The 17,854-nt window shown below is 43.9% G+C and overlaps 1 protein-coding gene across 4 annotated transcripts in view; it reads right to left on the reverse strand.

Annotated features, from left to right (window-relative positions):
• The window catches only part of EVC (EvC ciliary complex subunit 1), a 150,630-nt gene that overhangs the window by 118,690 nt on the left and 14,086 nt on the right, over nucleotides 1–17,854 (reverse strand). For all 4 annotated transcript variants that reach the window (XR_003940708.1, XM_030191174.1, XM_030191176.1 and 1 more), the window contains exon 2: nucleotides 3,205–3,333. Coding sequence is in view for 3 of the 4 variants with exons in the window: in XM_030191174.1 (XP_030047034.1) it covers nucleotides 3,205–3,333 (129 nt within the window). In the remaining variant the exon portion in view is untranslated. The remainder of the gene's footprint in view (nucleotides 1–3,204; nucleotides 3,334–17,854) is intronic.

Below are 17,854 nucleotides of genomic sequence, written 5' to 3' on the forward strand. Positions count from 1 at the left end.
AAGGAGTTTCTCTGCTGAAAGCGGGCATGCGAAGTGAACCCAGCAGCACGCCCCAGGCGGTACCTTCTAGCTTCACGGAAGCGAGGTCTGTAAGAGGCGCGGGCCGCCTGACCCTTAGAGGAAGGCTTCGGGCTATCTTCGGGCAAGCACTGAGGTTTGGAATCCCCCAGGCCTCTAACAATGTTTTCCAGCTCCTCACCAAACAGGAGAAGGCCTTGAAAGGGCAACTTCACCAACCTTTGCTTAGAGGCCATGTCCGCCGCCCAAAGTCGTAGCCAAAGAATGCGGCGAGCCGCCACTGCTACAGCCATTTGTTTAGCCGAAGCTCTGACCATATCATAAAGGGCGTCAGCTAAAAAGGACAAGGCCGACTCCATCCGCGGAGCCACTTAAGATAAGGTCTCCCCTCCATCATCGGGCTGTTCCACTGCCTGCTGTAACCAAGCCAGGCAGACTCTAGCAGCATAACAACTGCATGCAGACGCCCAAACAGTGAGACCTGCCAAATCAAAGGACCGCTTCAGAGCTGAATCAAGCCTGCGGTCTTGAATATCCTTCAGGGCAACACCTCCTTCAACAGGGAGGGTAGTTCTCTTTGTCACAGCCGTGACCAGGGCATCCACTTTAGGCATTGCAAAGCAAGCCAAATGTTCCTCACTCAGAGGGTATAATTGCCCCATAGCCCTGGCAACCTTCAAAGGTCCCTCGGGGTCAGCCCATTGAGCCGAAATAAGCTCTTGGATGGAGTCATGCAAAGGAAAGGCTCGAGCAGGCTTTCTGGTACTAGCCATCCTTGGATTAACAGAGGAGGCTGTGCCACTCCTAGGATCTTCAATCGAGAGGGCTTGTAAGGCATCTGAAATAAGCGCTGGCAGCTCCTCGCGGTGGAAAATCCTCACCGCAGACGGATCATCAAGCTCCTGTGGCAATTCTGCACCCGACTCTGGCTCCTCAGCCCAAGAAGTTCTGCCAGACCCCTCAGAATCCTCATAGCCCGACCACGGGGGGGAAAAGGGGGGTGCGCCACACTCAGAAGGGGAATTAGCCCTTCTGCGTTTATCAGGAGGATAAGAAACAGGCAAAGCCAACTCCAAAAGGCCAGGATCCACCGGGGGGGCAGGCAGAGGGTCCGAAGAACCCTATGGAAGAGCTCTTTTAAGCATGTACGCCCTATGTAGCATAAAAACAAAATCAGGGGAGAAAACCGCTCCCTGACCGCCCGGATCCTGCCCAGGGCTATCAGCTCTATTATTAGCCTCACTCAGAGGACCCCCCCCCCCCCCCGGATTCAGGGCTCTCCGTAGCAACGGAGGCCGCGCTATGTGGAAAATCCAAAATGGCGTCCGCTGGTAGCTCAGAGCGCAAAAGATCGCCACTCGCCATGCTCGGGCCGGCTCTACCGTCTGTACAGCATAAATTACAGAGCCCCGCTGCTGATTTGCGCTTGCCACATTTAGAACAGCACTTTACAGTCTCCGTGGCCATCGCCGAAAACGGCGGTAAAATTCAAAAACGGCGGTTCGCGCCAAAAACATCCTGATCGCGGGCCCATCCCGGAGGAGTCAGAAAACACTCTTACCTCACTAGACCAAGTATCACAGCTCCGGTCCTGCAGAAGAATCTCAAGAAAAAAAACCTCTTTTCCAAGATGCGCTAAAGTGCGACGCAACTTTAATTATTTATTTATTTATTTTTAACGCTGTGAGGAAAGCAGAGGCAAAAGAGGTAAATAAAAACACTCCGGAGGCTCAGATAAGAGGGAAAGGCAGGGAAAGGCGAACCAATGTGTCTGCATCCACTGAGTGGGAAAGGACAGGGAAAGGGCTGACCTATGTGCCTTCAAAGTGAAGCTGCTATAGCCTCTAACACCCCGGCTAACAACTGGCAAGCCAGGAGCCACCCCCAGGCAGATTTTTGATGGAGCTTGAAGAAGCTGCAGCCACCCTGCTTGGGGAGATAGAGAATACTGAAGAGGCAGTGGAGCTAGCTGTCCATGAGGCACTGTGAAAAATTGAGTGCTCTGTATCTCCCCCTGCTGGCTGACGGACACAACCCATACGTAATGGCTTCATCTGCTTGATGACAAGGAATATGTGAGATTGTATTACCTTCTTGTTCACCTAGATTATGCAGAGTATTATATGTTTAATGTTCTGAATGCATGTCACGACTGATGGTGTACAAGGTTCAGTTCTTTTCTTTTTTTCTTACAATAAAAGAAGTCTTCTGAACTAAAAAAAAAAAAAAAGTGCCTCTAAATTAACTGAAAAAACCCAGATGTTTCCAATGCTTTGCAAGACACATTATCTTCAGGTCCTGAAACTTTGAACTGGGTCCCAGCTATTACTATGGACTATCAGGCTATACAATTTCCAACCTTTATTATCTCTGGCTTGATTTTATAGCTCACGATCTCTCTCTTGATCTTTGTTCTCTTCTATTCCATTCATGTTTCTGCCTCTCTGGTATCTTCCACTTTTTTTTCTTTTCTCTGTTTTAGCTGTCTCTTCATTATTTTCTTTATTGGTGGATATTATAATACTCCACTTACTTTTCTTTCTCAAAATCGTTCTACTCTTTTCATCATATTCTCTCCCTTCTCCTCCGTTCTCCTCCTTCCCCTTCTTCCTCCTCACCCAGCATTCTAGATCCTCATTATATCTGTTTCTCCTATGGGTACTCACCCTCAATACCGTCTCTTTTTCTCATTCTCCATGCCCTAATTTTTCATTGTCCACTGCTCTCTCCTCTCTTCTACTGTTCAACCACAGTTTCCATGCTACTTCCCTCTATCAAAATACAATTACCTGCTTCTTCAATTTTCATATTGCCCCCATCCATTCCCAGTTCAGTCATCCCTCTTTCAGTCACGTCACCTTCCCTGCCTTTTACCAATGCTTTCTTCCTTTCTCCCATCCCAGTTCCATTTCCCCCTCCTTCAGCTAAACCCAATGCTTTCTTCTCTTGCTCTTGTCCCACTGCACCATCTCCAGGTTCAACTGCCCTTCACCCTACCATTGTTCCCTTCCTTAGATTTTTATTCTCTCTCCATTTGTCACCTCATCCTTGATTCCACTACCCCCACCAGCATTGCCTCTGTGATTCTGGACCTCATGCACATCTTCTCTACCTTCTAACTGTTGTAGGACTACAATTTTGCACTATGTACTGCATCTACTGGGCATAAAGAAGAAAGCAACTTACTTCTAGAAACATGTGTTCTTTGGATATTTGAGTTCTTAATTTTTTACCCCTTGTTTCTGAACCACTTTCACAGAGAGGTCCCTTTACTTCAGTGTTACGGTTTTCCAAAAGTCTTCTGGAATCCTCATCCTGAGTACCGACAAGAAAAGGATAAATTTTGTAAAAATAAAATATCTTGAACAGGATGTGCGTGCTGGGAGGGAAAGAAGTGCTGAGAAACACTTTAATCTACAATCTTTCAAGTAATCTAATATTATTCCATTTAGTGTAATCTGTGCATCACAAACTTAGGGTAACAGAATCAAAATTATTATACAAAATAGAAAGCAACACACAATGCATTTCCAACTTCAAATGCATTAAAAAAATAATCTTAAGAAATCATTAAAGGAATAGATTAAACAAAATAAGTTATAAGAGAAAGGCCGCATAACCATGGCTTTGTGCTGTTTATAGCTTACAAACCTCTGCTTTGAGACAATTTGGTATAGGACTGAGATAAGACTATGATTTAGTACAGAGGTTCTTAACCCAATCCTCAGGACACACCCTGGAAGTTGAGTTTTCAGGATATCCATAATGAATATGCACGAGATAGATTTTCACACAATGGAGGTATTGCAAGCAAACTACTGCGTGGTATTTTTCCTGTGTCATTATGGATTGTGAACCCCTATTCTAATGAATGCACATTCCTAGTTTCTCTTGGCATTAGCCTTAACGGACATAAGCCATCCACTTTTGCCCAGGCCCACCCAGAAATACGGCACCCCGGCCACCCACAATCAGGCATCCTTGGCTGACTCGCTTCCATCCCCATCCCGCGGGTACAGCACTGCTCTGTTATTTCAGTCCCTCACTTCTGCTGCACTGCTTCCAACTTATAGTATTAACACTACCGGCAGAAATTCACACAGGCTGGCTCCAAGGCCTTCCTTCTACCTTGTCCCACCCTCTCTGATGCAACTTCCTGTTTACAACAGGATGTGGAACAGGGAAGGCCCTGGAAACAGCCTGTGTGAATCACTGCTGGGTACAACCAATACTGTAATTTGGAAGTACCACAGCAGAAGTGAGGGAGGGAATAAAAAGAGTTGCCAGACCCGGGAAGGGGTGGGGGGGAGGAGGAAGAGGGAAATGGAGGGAAGGAAGAGAGCTGCTGGACCTGTATGTGTGTGTGTGTGTGGGGGGGGGGGGGGGGTGAGTGAAGACGAGAGAGGTGTTGGACCTGTGGGGGGAGGGGTGGGAGAAGAGAGAAGAGAAGCTGGATTTGGTGGGTCAGAGAGGACAGAGACACACTGGTGTGGAGACGAAGAGAGGGGAGAAGCAGGACACAGAGAGGTATACAGAAATAGAGGGGAGATGATAGGCATGGGGGGGAACATAGGGACAGAGACACAAAGGAGAGATGCTGCATGGGGATGGTATATAGACACAGAGGGGCAATGCTAGACATGGAAGGGGGTATATGGAGACAGAAGGGAGATGCTAGACACGAAGGGCATAGGGACACACAGTCGTGATGATGGATGCAGGGATATGGATAGAGGGAAGATGTTGGACAGGGCAATATAGGGACACAGAGAAGGGACATGCTGAAGATGGGGAAAGATAAGGACATAGAGATGGAAGATGGAAGTGGACTTTGGATGAATAAATGACTTGGTGATCCACTTGATAGTTGTGGCTTGGCTTCTTCCACTTTTGTGGTTTGTTTGGTTCCTTTTGTGGAAGACAATTTTACTTGTTTGTACTGCCCTGTTTTACCCATTCATAATTTGGATGTTTCAGTTTATGAAATGGATGTTCATGCTAGATGTTTCCAGCACATGGACATCCATCTCACATGTATAACTGACCATATCCTGTTCTAAAATACATGCGAGATTAACGTCCATTTGTGATGTACTGACTTGACATCCAACTCAGAATATGGATGTCCTTCTAAAATGCCACTACACATTAACTGGCTTGCTCTGATTCATATTTTAACATTTTCAGAAAAAAATCTAACAGATTGGTAAGGTAAGACTTTGCTTTGCTAAATTTACTTTGATTCTTTGATGTTAAAAGACACTACATACGCCTCTGGATTCTATATAGTGCAACTTACATTGTGTGCGCAACTCCAGTCGTATTCTGTATTTCAATGTGCAACTAAATTAGTTAACAAGACAATCAGCGCTGATAATTGCCAATTTACCCCATTAGTGCCAAATGTTCCCATAATAAGCCATATGGGAACAAATTCCCATAAGGAAACATCGGGCACTAATGGGTTAAGCAATTATTGACACTAGTTGGCATTAATTAGAATTTACATGCAAAACGGTCTAAGCATATTCTATAATGTGCTGCGTGTAAATTCTAAGTTGCATAGTTGAAAAGCAAGCATGGCCACGGGCTTGGAATGGGTGGGTTGTAGGCACTTCTAAAATCTATGTGCGTTATTATAGAATACACCCGGTCCGACCCTAATTTAGGCATCCGCATTTACACCAAGTTTTACTTGGCGCAACTGCGCAACTCGGCATATTCTATATATTGCATGAAAATTTAGGCTTATTCTATTAAGTACACCTAAATTAAGGTGTTCTTTATACAATATGCTTAGGCGAATTTCATTTCTTTTAGGCACGATATACAGAATCTAGTTTTTACCATTTTGTTCAGCATTAATATTAGGCTCACAATTCTCTTGTCTTTGAGATCACTCCTGGAGCTTTTTAAAAATTTGCCATTACACTGACATCCTTCCAATCCTCAGCTGACTGCAGTGATCAGTTATATATTACTTAATAGGTTAGTAAATTTCATTTTTAAGTTCTTTCAAATTTCTGGAGTATAAACCCTGCAAGCATGGTGATTTGTTTTTTGTTAGTTTGTCATATTTGCTGTATTACATCTTCCAGCTTTACTGTCATTTGCTGCAGTTATTAAGAACCATCACTATCAAAGATGCTTTTGGAATAGGGTGAGGAAGTGGCTAGGCAAACTCTAGTTCTTAAGGCATATCTTCCCCAGGCCACCTTAGCAGAGCTAGGACAGGAAAGCCTAGTCAGGAGGGCATGGTCCATATAAACTTCTGAGTTGGGGGAAGTTAGGGATGCAGACCTGCCAAGTCTCCCGCATTCAGCGGGAGACTCCTGCTTTGGTGGGTCATCTCCCATACTTCCAACAAAGCAGGAAAGTCTCCCACTGAGATGAGAAATTTGTTTTTCTCACTGCCACTGTTGCTTCTCCCAATGCAGCAGCAGCGGCAAAACAACAACAAAAAAAGCAAACGCAGAGCGCAGCAGCCTTCAGGCGTGCGCTGTCAGTTCTGCTGGTCCTCTGTCCCTGCAACTCGAGGTTGACGTTAGTAGGGTCCTCTGTCCCGGAACTTGAAGTTGATGTCAGTGGGGGCACAGGACCTGCAGCCGACAGCGAATGCCTGAAGGCTGATATGGCCCCGCGTTTGCCTTTTTTTTTTTTTTGCGGCTGCTGCAGAGGCTGCGTCATGGAGGAAGACAGGATGAAAAGTTGAAGCCAATAGGTTAGTCTCTTTTCTCTTTCAACAAAGCAAGCAAACGGTAACCAATGAGCTGCTGCATCCATGCTGTCAGTCTTTATTGTTGGTAGCATTTCTTTTATTTATCTCACTTATATTTTCAAACATGCCGGCTTGTGCAGTATGCAGATGTACACATAGAAAGTATAATAAAGTATAATAAAGCTAAAAAGAATTGAAGCGGTGCAAAGAAAAGCTACAAAAATGGTATGGGGATTTGTGTTACAAGACGTATGAGGAGAGACTTGCTGACCTGAACATGTATACCCTGGAGGAAAGGAGAAACAGGGATTTTTTATTTATTTTTGTTACATTTGTACCCCGCACTTTTTCCCACTCATGGCAGGCTCAATGCAGCAGGCAATGGAGGGTTAAGTGACTTGCCCAGAGTCACAAGGAGCTGCCTGTGCCGGGAATCGAACTCAGTTCCTCAGGACCAAAGTCCACCACCCTAACCACTAGGCCACTCCTCCACAGACGTTCACATATTTGAAAGGTATTAATCTGCAAACAAACCTTTTCCGGAGACGGGAAGGTGGTAGAACTAGAGGATATGAAATGAGGATGAAAGGGGGCAGACTCAAGAAAAATGTAAGGAAGCATTTTTTCACGGAGAGGGTGGTGGATACTTGGAATGCCCTCCTGAGGGAGGTGGTGGAGATGAAAACAGTAACGGAATTCAAAAAAGCGTGGGTAAACATAAAGGAATCCTGTTCAGAAGGAATGGATCCTCAGAAGCTTAGCAGAGATTGGGTGGCAGCATCGGTGGTTAGGAGGCGGGCTAGTAGTTGGGAGGCGGGGCTAGTGCTGGGCAGACTTCTATAGTCTGTGTCCTGAAAAAGGCAGATACTTTATATATATACCTGACCTTGATTTGTAACACAAATGAGTTTATCTTGTTGGGCAGACTGGATGGACTGTACAGGTCTTTTTCTGCCATCACGTACTATGTTACTATCCTATATAATAATTGGAACCTCCAACGTTCTCTGGCTGGCTGTCTGGGTGCGTTAACATCTCCTGACGTCAGCAAGCCTCCAGTGTTCCCTTCCCTCTCACTGTCCCGCCCTCGCATAACGACGTAATGATGTCACAGGAGGGCGGAACAGTGAGAGGGAAGGGAATGCTGGAAGCGAGCTGACGTCAGGATGTTAAGAACAGAACGGAAGCCAGCCAGCCAGAGAACGTTCAGGTACAAATCGCTGGACATGGAGGGGAGGAGAGAATCGTGGGACATCGAGGGGAGGGGAAAGGAGAATCGATGGACATGGATGGGATGGGAGGAGAGGAAAGAATCACGGGACACGGATGGGAGGGCAGGGAAGAGGAGAGGAGAATCGCTGGACATGGAGGACATAGGATGGGAGGGGAGGGAAGAATCGCTGGACATGGAGGGGAGGGCAGGGGAAAGAGAGAAAAAAAACGATTACACAAGAGCCTTTCTAGGGTCTGTTTCATTGTTGACAAAATGGGATTGGTTCCACTAGTGTTATAATAAGGGAATAACTTTTCATAGGTAGAGTAGTCATTTGTTAGAAAGTGTAATCAGTGTGTCATTTGGAGAAGCTGGTGACACCCTAACACTGTTATATTTGTGCAGAGATTTTTTTTTCTCAAGGTAAAGGGCCACTAAAACAGACATGTTATAAGAATCAGGTGTTCAACATTCAGAGTTTCTATTTATTTATATCATTTATATCCCACATTAAACATGAATTGGGTTGAAACCTGGGAGCATTTAAAATCTTTTTTCCCCCCTATGCTTACATCAAAAGAAAAAGATGACAAGAAGCAGAGTGGGTGGAGCCATGCCAGAGTGGGCATGGCTGGGGAGTATACTAAAATCTCCCTCTCAAAAATTGGGACCCCTTGGCAGCTCTGGGGATGCTCCAGGAGGAGCTAAGAGAAGCCTCACCCTACTAGAGATATTTGGGGGACTCTAAATATTCCATAGCCCATAAGGTGGCTTTGTCTACATTTGCATTGTCCCAAATAAAGGGCTCTTGTTTGTTCTTGAAGCTGCCTCATGAGGCTCAGGTTTTGAGCATTCTCCCAAACTATCACACATGGGAATCTCTTAAAGACCTTAATTTTAGTGCAGACAAAACTGAATTTAGAACATGTTTACAAACGTATGATAAGCAGTTAATGTGGGTGTTAGCACCCACTGTTACTGCAGATCCACACTAACATAGTAAATGACAGCAGACAAAGACCTGTACGGTCCATCCAGTCTGCCAACACTAATGGCTACCAGATGTTAAAACCAGTTAGCATAGTAAAAATTGAGGTTGGGGCAGAAGTGAGGGAGGCATGAGATGGGTCTAAGTGCATCAGCGCCAGGGACACAAAGTAGCACAGCCATTGCAAGAAAAAAAAAAATGTTAGCTCATTGCACCCAAATCCTATCACTTATCCAATCAGCAGTCTCCCTCATCCCCTCTCCAACACTAACACTTAGTGGGATAGTCCTGGTACTAGCCCAGTGGACAGGGAAAGACTAATTGCCCTTGTCAGGCTGACCTAGTAGCACTGCGAGAACAGGAGTTATAGCCACTATTCTGAACTAGAGTTGCCATGGGATGGGAGTGCAGGGGGATTGTTCATGACCTATTCACTTGACTACAGGACTACCCTGATAAATGATAAGGAAGGGTTGGGGGAAGAGTCTCATTAGGATTTTGCAAGGCAGATCCCATGTAGTAAATGTCTACCTTGCAGTGGTGTAGCCACTGGGGGGGCGTTGGGGGCCTGTACCCCCCAAGGTCTGCTAGTTTGGCTGGCAGGGGACCCCAAGCCCTGCCAACAGAAGCTTTCCTGCGGCTATATTTGCCGCCATGCTGCCTGCCCTGCTTTCCCCTCCCCTGTGTGTAGGTAGCACGGAGGCAAATACCGCCGCAGGAAAGCTTTTGCTGGCAGGGCATGGGCGACCCCCGCCAGCCTAGGTATGTGGCGTTACGGTGCAGGTTGAGAGGTGGGGCAAAATGTGCCCCTCTCACACTTTGGGCTCAGGCCCCCTCCCAAATCGAGGTTTGGCTGCGCCTCTGCTACCCTGTACGGCACACACAGGGCAGATGTTTGCCATAACCCCATTTACCACACAAGCTTTGCACTTTCCACACCTTAGGTTTTGCACTAAGGGTGTCGTAAATGCAAAAATCAATGTCAACACATTTCATTTTTTTTTAACTTGTTAGAATTTTGATTAACATGAATATGTAAAAAAAATTGAAAAATGACCGAAAGGGAAGAAGGAAGCCAAATTTTCCAAAAAGGAACTGAAATAAATGTTGCCTGTGCCCATTCCTTATATATTGATAATGTCCTTCTTAGCAAACACACAAGCATGTAGTTTTTCTATTATGACCTTCTCCTCCCTGAATGCATCTTATATGCCGTGATCAAGTAACTCCCTTCACAGACTTCTTGCTCCCAAACTGTACTTGTGAAAATTTTCTGCGATTTTGCTTTGGAGGCAGGCTTCTATTCAAATAGCACATACGAGTTTATCTTGTTACTATGTAAATTGTCTTCTTGGCCTGCCTTAGGGGTCCTTGTACTAAGCCATGTTAGGGCTACTGTGCGGGTAACACTCCCCAAATTGACTGGGGTAGCATAGGCGCCCGGCAGTAGTTCCAAAGTTAGCGCGCGCAGTTTCTAGTGGTAGAAAATAATTTTCTATTTTCTAATGCGGGGGGCATTCCTGGCAGTAATTGGTAGCACGGCTACATTGCCGCCCGCTGCCCGATCACAGCACGAGTAGTGTATGAGCCCTTATCACCTTCTAAATAGGTGGTGGTAAGAACTCAGGAAGTAAACAGCCACGTGGTAATTTTAATATTGGCACATGGCCATTTACTGTCCCATTTTAAAAAAGGCCTTTTTTTCCCCCATGGTAAAAAATGGGCCAGCATGTGCCAATTTCACACACCCAAACTAGCGCAGGCTACTTTTTACTGCAGCTTAGTAGAAGGCCCCTGAAATTAATTTCAAATGGTAATGAAATAGCAGTCTAGCAGCTAACATCATGCATGATGTGATACCTGCAAGTGAGCATTCTCTGGAGTAGCCCCCACACTCTGGAATGCACTCCCTGAAAGGCTCCACTTACAAGACGATTTCTACTTCAGGAAGCAGGTGAAAGCTTGGCTTTTCAACAAGGCCTTTAATGGAAGAAGTAACTAACTTGTTAGTCTCACACACACAAGGACTACACATACTACAGCATGATACGTTTATCCACTTCCCTACCGTAGATGAGATAACATTTTATCATCTCTCTGACCTCATATGCAACTCTCTTTAAATTAGTCACCAACTCCTCTTACTCTCTTACCTATCTATATGTTCTTCTCTGCTTATACCCTACGCTGTCTATTAAAATTCCAGTTTAGCAGGGAAACTTTATTTCAACCCCTACAGTGAATTCATATTTAAGTTCCAAGTGACTACAATGAAAATGCAAATGCCAGCTAAACAATAAGCCATCAAAAACCTGAGATTCAAAAGCTGGGGCCCCCTGGAGATGGAATCTCTAGTTTGGAACCCGCAGACCTCATATCCTGTCAGAGGCTCCTGATTCAAGAGCCCCTGTACCTAGGCATCCGAAAGTCCAGGACCATCCCATCTCCTTTCTCACTTGCACCACCTACCCTTTTACTTCCCCCACTTACTCACTATCCCCCTCTTCAACCTAGTTACTGAACCACCCATCCACCCATCCTTCAGATATTAGTAGATATATATATTATAACCTTTCCTTAAACACAGCAAAGTGATTCACAATCCAAAAATGAGGAGGGGGAATACAAGAGAAAGATAATCAAAATAAAAAGTGACAGGGGAAGACAAACAAGAAAAGGAGTTACAAATCATTATAAAATATAATCATGTAATAAACAGAGGAGCCAAAAGTTGAAATACTGAAAAGGACAAAACTGCAAATAGAAGGAAATGAGTTAAATGCCTGACAACAAAGAAATCTATGCTTTCAAACTGATGGCGATGTAGAAAAGTTATGTTTTCCAAAACTTTGGGTTATATAACTGAAAGCCAAGTGCCACGTCAGATCCTAATGAATTTTCTTGGAAGGGGTAGGATGATGCTAAAAATGAGTCTGGAAAGACAGAATGAAAGAATAAGAAGGTTCTGCAGATATTTAGGCTGCTTCGAGTGGAAAATAAGGATCTTGGATTTTATCTGAAATCAGATAAGGAAGCCATTGATGATGAACTATGAAGTGGAGTAGAATAGTCACATTTCCTAGCTAAGCAGAGTAGCTTAATACTGGTGTATTGGGGATCCTGCTAAGCACTTGAGACTAATAATACTGGCCACTGTCGAGACAAAATAAAGTGGATGGAATGACTCCCTTCTGAAAGGAAGTCAAAAAAGGTTGAGTTCTTCAGTATGGAGAAGAGAAAGAAAAGAATGGAATTAGCAAGTCTATAAAAATTCAAATAGGGAGCAGCTGTTTAACCTTCCAAGTAGTACTAAGGTTAGGGGACATTCTATGAGCTAATAGGTACTGTATTTAAAACAACATTTTTTTTCGATTCAATGCACAATTAATCTCTGGAATTTGTTGCTTGAGGACATTTTGGCAAAGTAGTTAGCACAGCTGAATTTAAAAGTTTTGATAAGTTCCTTGAGCAGAAGTCCATAAACTATAACTAGTCATGGAGATTTGTGAAAGCTACTGCTTATTCATGGGAGTCAGTAAGAAATAAGGATTGGCCACTGCTGGAAACAGGATACTGGGCTAGATGGACCATTGATCTGACCCAGTATGGCTATTCATTGACCACTATCAGATGCAGGATGACAGGCTCAATGAACCTTTCATGTGACTCTGCATAACCATCTTACATTCTTGTGAATGACAGATAATGTATTAATAGAACTGACACTGGGACAACAGCTTCCATTAATTGTTGAATAACATTAAGGGGTAATTTTCTACTGCTTGCCTAAAGTTGAGCACCAGGATGATGCATGCTGAGTGTGAATTCTATATCAGCAATTTTGTAAGCAGTTACATTATAGAATACTAGAATAAGTCTGTAGTATGCATCTTAACTTTAAGCGTGAGCACATACACTAGCTAAATGGCTGGTGTAAATGCTTGGGCTTAACTATAGGCAGTTAGTTGTGTAACTGTAAGTATTCTTTTTTTAAATATCTTTATTTATAAATTTTAAATTAACAATCATTTAACATGACTGCAACTACAGTACTTAAATTAGAGCAAAGAGGAGAAAAAAACATAGCTGGAGGGATAACCTCACATAGGCAAATAATTTCATTTAGTTAGTCCACAATAAAGTGAGGCAAAACACAAGGAAAAAAGTATTCTTCTATAAGATGTGTGGGTGAGTGCCAGGCATGCCCCAACATGCCCAAGCCCCTTCCTGTTGCACGCTATGGAAATCACATACACATTTTGTACAATATCGACCAAGGGCCAATTAACACCAACATAGCCAATCACTGGTTGCTAAAGCCAATTAGCAGGTAATTATTCAACTAAGTTACAAACATAACTCACCTTATTCTATAATTTGGGTGTGCATATTTATAAAATTAGCAGGTAGTAGTTGCACCTATATATCAACACATATTCTACTAAGAAAAGTAGGTACCTATAGTCCTTTATAGAGTGCTAGCTTAATAGGGTATATACACACATAAGACTAGATTCAGTTAATTGAGCTAAAAATAAATGGCACAAAAAAAATCTGCACAGATATTCAATAAACGGCGCTCCAAGCTGCGCACTGTTTAAAGCACTAGAGTTGATTTCCATGCCAAACTCTGGGTTTGAGGATTTACACCAACTAGAACCTGGTGTAAATCCTGCCATGTAATTGAGGTGTGGATCCCTAGTAATCAGCAATACTGCACGCATCTTTAGTGAAAGTCCTTTACTTTTTTTTTTTTTTTGTTACATTTGTACACCGCGCTTTCCCACTCATGGCAGGCTCAATGCGGCTTACATGGGGCAATGGAGGGTTAAGTGACTTGCCCAGAGTCACAAGGAGCTGCCTGTGCCTGAAGTGGGAATCGAACTCAGTTCCTCAGGACCAAAGTCCTCACTTAAGAATCCTTCCATGATCATGCCCCTTTCGAGTTGCACACTATCCACCTTATAATCGAAAGAGAAAATCGCCTATATTCCGACCTAAATCGGGAGATGGACGTCTTTCTCTCGCGGGTGCCCAAATCGGTATAATCGAAAGCCGATTTTGGGAGTCTTCAACTGCAGTCCGTCGCGGGAACGAATAAAGTTGATGGGGGCATGTCGGAGGCGTGGTGAAGGCGGGACTGGAGCGTGTGTTATCGGCTGAGCAGAGATGGGCATCTTTAGGTGATAATTGAAAAAAAAAAGGCGTTTTTACTGCGATTTTGGGTCACTTTTTTGGACCCTATTTTTTCAAAAACAAGTCCCAAAAAAGTGCCCCAACTGACCAGATGACCACTGGAGGGAATCGGGGATCACCTGCCCTGACTCCCCCAGTGGTCACTAACCCCCTCCCACCAAAAGAAACCCACTTTACAAACTTTTTTGCCAGCCTGTATGCCAGCCTCAAATTCCGTACCCACCTCAATGACAGCAGAATGTGTTCTATCCTCTGACAGCCTTTCCCTGGTTCTGATGTGGGTCTCGGGTGAGTGTGACACCTTTTCTGTTAAGGGCACTGCAGAGTCACATCAGCAATGCATTGTGGTGGGTGTAGGGTATTGGGCTCCGTGATTCCACTAGCTGGTGTTAAATGCTCACGATGTTGGTAGTTGGTAGGCTGTACTCCCATGGTGCTTTGCTTCCTGCTAACTGGGTCAGAGTGTGCCCTGTTGTGTTTCCGGTAGTCCATGAGGTGTGGCTAATCTCAGTACCAGCGAGACTCGTTGCCAGTGGGGCACAACCTGTGATCTGCAGTTAACTGTGAGTAAAGGTGCTTATTCAAATAAAGGACGTTTTCAGTGAGATTAGTCTTCAGGTGTCAACTGCTGTGCCAAGGTTATACAGTACATTTTATCCCAAACAGTACATTTTATTCAGTTTATCCTAGAAATAAGCAGTGGATTTTCCCCAAGTCCATTTTAATAATGGTCGATGGACTTTTCCTTTAGGAAGCCATTGTCAGCATACACCTCTCCGTGCTGTCTGCTCTCGACCCAACACCTCTCCGTGCTGTCCGCTCTCCACTCAACACCTCTCCGTGCTGTCCGCCCTCACCCACACAATTGGGGCTAATCCACTTCCTAAGAGGAACTGCTTCTGCTCACTTGCAAAAAAGTAATTATTCACAGTACTATATTTATTCTGCAGAGTACTTTATTCCACAGCGGTTCCAGCGGGAAAACAGTATGTCCACTGTACTACAGCTGCTGGTCTCTGTGCACCTTGCTTCACTTCTCAAACACACAACAATCCACAACAGCTCAGAACAGTTCAGTCTTAGAATTCGCTAACAACTTGGGATAAACCTGTGGTTCAGTCTATTCCTCCTCTCTTTTCTTCTATTGCCTAGGAGTAGGAGGCATTTTCACCACCCTAGCTTGTCAGCCACCAGCACTCTGACAACCTCCCACAAAATGTTCAGACTGACATTCTTCAGGTACTTAATCCCGCTAGTTCTATGAAGTCAGATCTCCACTAGGCATTGTCACTTAGCGGCCCCAAACCTCTGGCTTCTCTCTCTGCAGTCTCACCCATTTCCACCTTCCTTTGTCCAGAGCAAAAGAACTCCATCTGCTCCTCCCCACTCTCCTTCATGACATTTTCACTTTCCTCCCCTAGTTCAATCTCCTCCTACTCCATGGAGTCTTCCCCCACCCTCTCTCCCAGGTACTGCTCCTCCCCCTGATTATCCTCCATCTCCCAATCACCCCCTGACTCTACTACCTGCTGGGAGGTACTGTTTCTCTTGTTCCCTCCTCCCTTGCAAGTGTTGCTGGGCTCTGTAGTTCTCTTCCCTTCTCATCAGTCTCCTACTCCCTTTTCCCCTCTGAGGGTTCTTCTCCTTTCCTCGCTTACTGTCACTATCAGCTCTCTGCCTTCCTTCTACCTCCTCCTTACACCATCCAAACCTTTTTTAAACCGTGTATGCTGTTTTTACTACATTCTCTGGCAACAAATTCCTGATTTTTATTACATGTTGATAAAGACATATTTTCTCCGATTCGTTTTAAATTTACTACTTTGTAGCTTCATTGCGTGCCCCCTAGTCCTAGTATTTTTAGAAAGAGTAAACAAGCAATTCACATCTACCCATTCCACTGCACTCATTATTTTACAGACCTCTATCATATCTCCCCTCAGACGTCTTTTCTCTAAGCTGAAGAGCCCTAGCCGCTTCAGCCTTTCCTCATAGGGAAGTCATACCATCGCTGTTCTCTGTACCTTTTCAAATTCCACTATAAGTTTTTTGAGATACTGTGACCAGAACTGAACACAATATCAGAGGTGCAGTCGCACCATGGAGCGATACAAAGGCATTATAACATCCTCACTTCTGTTTTCCATTCCTTTCCTAATAATACCTAACATTCTATTTGCTGTCTTAGCCGCCGCTGTGCATTGAGCAGAGGGTTTCAACGTATCATCAACGATGACGCCTAGATCCCTTTCCTGGTTGGTGACTCCTAATGTGGAACCTTGCATTATGTAGCTATAGTTTGGGTTCCTCTTTCCCACGTGCATCACTTTGCACTTGCTCACATTAAAAGTCATCTGCCATTTGGATGCCCAGTCTCACAGTCTCGTAAGGTCCTCTTGAAATTTTTCAGAATCCTCTTGCGATTTAACAACTTTGAATAACTTTGTGTCGTCAGCAAATTTAATTACCTCACTAGTTACTCCCATCTTTAGATCATTTATAAATATGTTAAAAAGCAGTGGTCCCAGCACTACCTACAGTTCTCCATTGATAATTCTGACCATTTAACATGATTCTCTGTTTTCTATCTTTTAATCAGTTTTTAATCCACAATAGGACACTACTCCTATCCCATGACTCTCCAATTTTCTCTGTCTTTCATGAGGTACTTTGTCAAATGCCTTTTGAAAATCCAGATACACAATATCAACTGGCTCACCTTTATCCATGTTTGTTCAGCCCTTCAAAGAGATGCAATAGATTGGTGAGGCAAGATTTCCCTTCACTAAATCCATGTTGGCTTTGTCTCATTAATCCATTTTGTTCTTTATAATAGTCTCTACCATTTTGCTCAGCACTGACGTCAGGTTCACCGGTCTATAATTTCCTGGATCTCCTCTAGAATCTTTCTAAAAAATTGGCGCTACATTGGCCACTCTTCAATCTTCCAGTATTAAAGATAAATTACATATTACTAACAATAGTTCTGCAAGTTCATCTTTCAATTCTATCAGTATTCTGGGATAAATACCTTCTGGTCCAGGAGATTTGCAACTCTTCAGTTTGTCAAATTGTGCCATTACACCCTCCACCTTTAATCGAGATTTCATTGTTTCTCTAACTCGTCAGCTTTGAATACCATTTCTGGCACCTGTATCTCTCCCAAATCTTCCTTGGTAAAGACCGAAGCAAAGAATTCATTTAATCTCTCCATTATGGCTTTGTCTTCTGAGTGCCCCTTTTACCCCTTTGTTATCTAGCAGTCCAACTGATTCTGTTGCCGGCTTCTTGCTTTTGATATACCTAAAAAAAAAGTTTTACTATGTGTTTTTGCCTCCATAAGTATTGCCATACTGGGAAAGACCAAAGGTCCATCAAGCCCAGCATCCTGTTTCAAACAGTGGCCAATTCAGGTCACAAATACCTGGCAAGATCCCAAAAAAGTACAAAACATTTTATACTGCTTACCCCAGAAATCTTTTTTTCAAAGTTCATTTTTGCCTTGTTTATCAACACTTTTGCATTTGACTTGCCATTCCGTATGCTGTTTCTTATTATTTTCAGTCGGATCCTTCTTCCACTTTCTGAAGGATTTTCTTTTAGCTCTAATAGCTTCCTTCACCTCACTTTTTAACCATACCAGCTGTCATTTGGGCTTCCTTCCTCCTTTTTTAATACATGGAATATATTTGGTCTGGGCTTCCACAATGGTATTTTTGAA

Source organism: Microcaecilia unicolor, chromosome 2 (genome assembly GCF_901765095.1).
Source record: "Microcaecilia unicolor chromosome 2, aMicUni1.1, whole genome shotgun sequence".
NCBI lineage: Eukaryota > Metazoa > Chordata > Amphibia > Gymnophiona > Siphonopidae > Microcaecilia > Microcaecilia unicolor.